Below are 2,734 nucleotides of genomic sequence, written 5' to 3'. Positions count from 1 at the left end.
CAGCTCCGCACTGTAAGGACCACAGGCGGCAGGAGTTAACCGGGAAGCACAGGCGCCACGAGCTGACGAGAGGCCTAAGCTTTTGCCCTGCTGGGCGCTGGTTACCACCCACCGCAGCGAACTTAGACAGTGCCGTGCCGCTCCGAGGTGTCGGTGACAGGGCGGGTGACACCTGTCACTCGGGGGGGAGAGAGTTCCCTGGCACACTGACCCCTGGGCCCGGCCGCCGTCTTGCAGGGAGCCGGGAGCCGCGTGTCCCCTGACGGTCGGCGATGGAGAGGACGCTGAGGAACGTGCTCGTGGTGTCCCTGGGCTTCCTGCTCCTCTTCACGGCCTACGGAGGCCTGCAGAGCCTGCAGGTGCGTGCGCCCCGCCCACCCCCCACCTGGCCTATGGAGGCCTGCAGAGCCTGCAGGTGCGTGCGCCCCGCCCCCCCCCCCGCCCTGGCCTCCGAGCAGGAACGGGGTTTCTCGCTGTGCAGCCCGTGTCCTCCCAATCCCCCACCCCCCCTCCCCAGTGAGCGGTGGCTTTGACACCCCGTCCCGGTGCTCAGGCCCCACTCCCATCCCAGTGACTGTGACCTTTGGACCCAGAGAGCAGGTCCTGGGCTGGTGATCTGATAAGATAAGCGTTGCCTCGGGACAAGGGAAGAATCACTGAATTCTTTGGCTTCGGCCTCCGGCTTTGGGTTGGGGCAGCAGGGGAATTTATCAGCTGCATACATTCTTCGGCTGCTTTAGGCAAAACCATGAGCAGGGACCAAGTCTCTGTGCTCGGCTGGCCTGGGTCTCTCTAAAGGCAGTGGGCGCAGGCCTGGGACTTGATGTCCTACACCGACCCCAGGCAGGCGCGTTTTAAGCCTGATCTGTAACCGTGAATAAAACTTCCGGGACCCCAAGGACAGTCGGGAAGAAGACATGACGTGTGGTCGGCCCCTGGTGCTTTCCGCCCTGTGGCCTGGGGGCCACTACAGGATGAAACATCCTGAGAGCATCTGGTGACACGTGGGTGTGCTCTTGCGTGGTTTGTCGGTGAGGGACGAGGAGCAGTCACCTCCCTGTGCAGAGCACTGGCCCAGAAAAGCACAGCAGGGGGCCCGGTGCCAAGGGATCAGGACAGGGGGAGAGGCCGGGCCTGGTGTCCTCGCCACTGCGATGCAAACTCGGGCCTGCAGCAGGCGCGAAGGCTCAGGGTCAGCCTCGACATCTGAGAGCCCGTCCCCGTGGGCCCCGTTGGGTCCTCTGTCCGGTTACGCCCGCAGCGGCCGGGCGCGTGGCGGCGTCGGTCCCCTGCCCACTGCTCCACCCGCGGCCTCGTGGGCACTGCCTCCTCCGGCGAGCGCTGACCCCGCTGTGAGGCACCGGGGTGCCGGGAGTTCGCGGTGAAAGCAGGGGTCCTCCGGAAGGAGGGCGTGGGCTCTGCCGTCACGGCTCCCCCCGGAGAGCCCCCCACGAAGGGGCCCCAGCTCCAGCCAGGGTGGCCGTGTGTCTGATGGCAGCTCGGGGACTGCGGGCAGCCCGCACCCTGACACCCTTGTCCCCCAGCCTGCCTGGCACTCGAGGGTAGTAACAGCGCTGTCATCGGTGTGGTCCCTTCTCCCTCAGAGGACAGGAGCTGTGTGACGACCGGGCCTCTGACCCTGACAAGGGACCACCTGCCCACCCGCTCGCCCACCCTCTGACCCGGCCACTCAGCCGGCCCCGGATCAGACTGTGTGCGCGTCACTCATCTGTGACAGCCGCGTCCAGCAGGCACGCTGGCTCCAGCCAAGGGCGTGAGGCACACGGAGGTGACTTCACGAGCCACTGCGCCCCGACCACGCTGGAGGAGCCGCCCGCTGCTGCCCTGTCCTGCCGCTTCCATTGGGCTGGCCATGCTCTCAGGCCCCGACGGGGTGGCCAAGATGGCCGCAAGCACCCAGGGTTCCCGCCCGGTCGTGAGCGCGCCCCTGGACCGGACACGCGTCGGCAGCCGCAGCAGCTGCCGCCCTCTCGGCTTCCTGGCCCCCGATCCCAGATCTCAGCCTGGCCGCGGCTCCCCCGCATCCCTGGGCCTGGAGCCGCGGTCTGAGTTAACACTCGTCTGCGGTTCTCCCTGAGCGTAAAGGCCTGATCCAGTCTCCAGGGATGGACTCCGGGCTCCCCGTCGCGGTCAGGTCTGCCGGCTGTTCACGTCCACCCAGCAGGGGGCCGAGCCGCTGCGCCCAAGCCTCAGGAAGGGGCCTGGGCAAACGTCCCCGACAAAGTCCTCCTTGGGGACACCCCACCCTTTCTCAGTCACCGCCTCAGCCCCCAGACCTCACGTGGCCGTCACCCCTTCTAGAGAGTCTTCCTGCCTCTGCCAGACTGGCCTCGGTGCCCTCTGAGGGGCGGCAGGCCGCAGCTTCCCTTCCATGTCGGACCCGCAGCCTTGACGGCTGCTGGTGTTGCTGACGCCTGCTGCTCCTGTCACCGGGTTCTCCTGGAGGGCAGTGGCTGTCATAGTTTCTTTTTGTGTCACGAGAGCCACACAGAGAGGCTCTGCCAGCAAGTGCTCAAGGACCTTTCTGTTGGATGAGTTGAGCGACTGTCCCGTTTATGCAAACGGGCCTCACTGGGGCCACCGTGCACAGGTGCTTATCCCCGTGCGTGTTCCACAGGCTGGTCTCCCAACACGGCAAACACGGGTGTCGGAACGCGGTCGTTCAGGCAGAAAACAAATTTGCCTTTAAAATTTGGTTACCCCCCCCTCCTCC

The 2,734-nt window shown here is 66.1% G+C and overlaps 1 protein-coding gene across 1 annotated transcript in view; it reads left to right on the top strand.

Moving 5' to 3' along the window:
* The first annotated feature begins 272 nt into the window (after positions 1-272).
* The window catches only part of UNC93A (unc-93 homolog A), a 21,451-nt gene continuing 18,989 nt past the window's right edge, over positions 273-2,734 (top strand). Inside the window, exon 1 of the mRNA XM_006915084.1 lies at positions 273-359. Within this exon, the coding sequence (XP_006915146.1) occupies positions 273-359 (87 nt within the window). The remainder of the gene's footprint in view (positions 360-2,734) is intronic.

Source organism: Pteropus alecto, unplaced genomic scaffold (assembly GCF_000325575.1).
Source record: "Pteropus alecto unplaced genomic scaffold, ASM32557v1 scaffold195, whole genome shotgun sequence".
Lineage (NCBI taxonomy): Eukaryota > Metazoa > Chordata > Mammalia > Chiroptera > Pteropodidae > Pteropus > Pteropus alecto.
The sequence above is the reverse complement of the archived record's forward strand: the minus strand, read 5'-3'. Positions and strand labels throughout refer to the sequence as shown.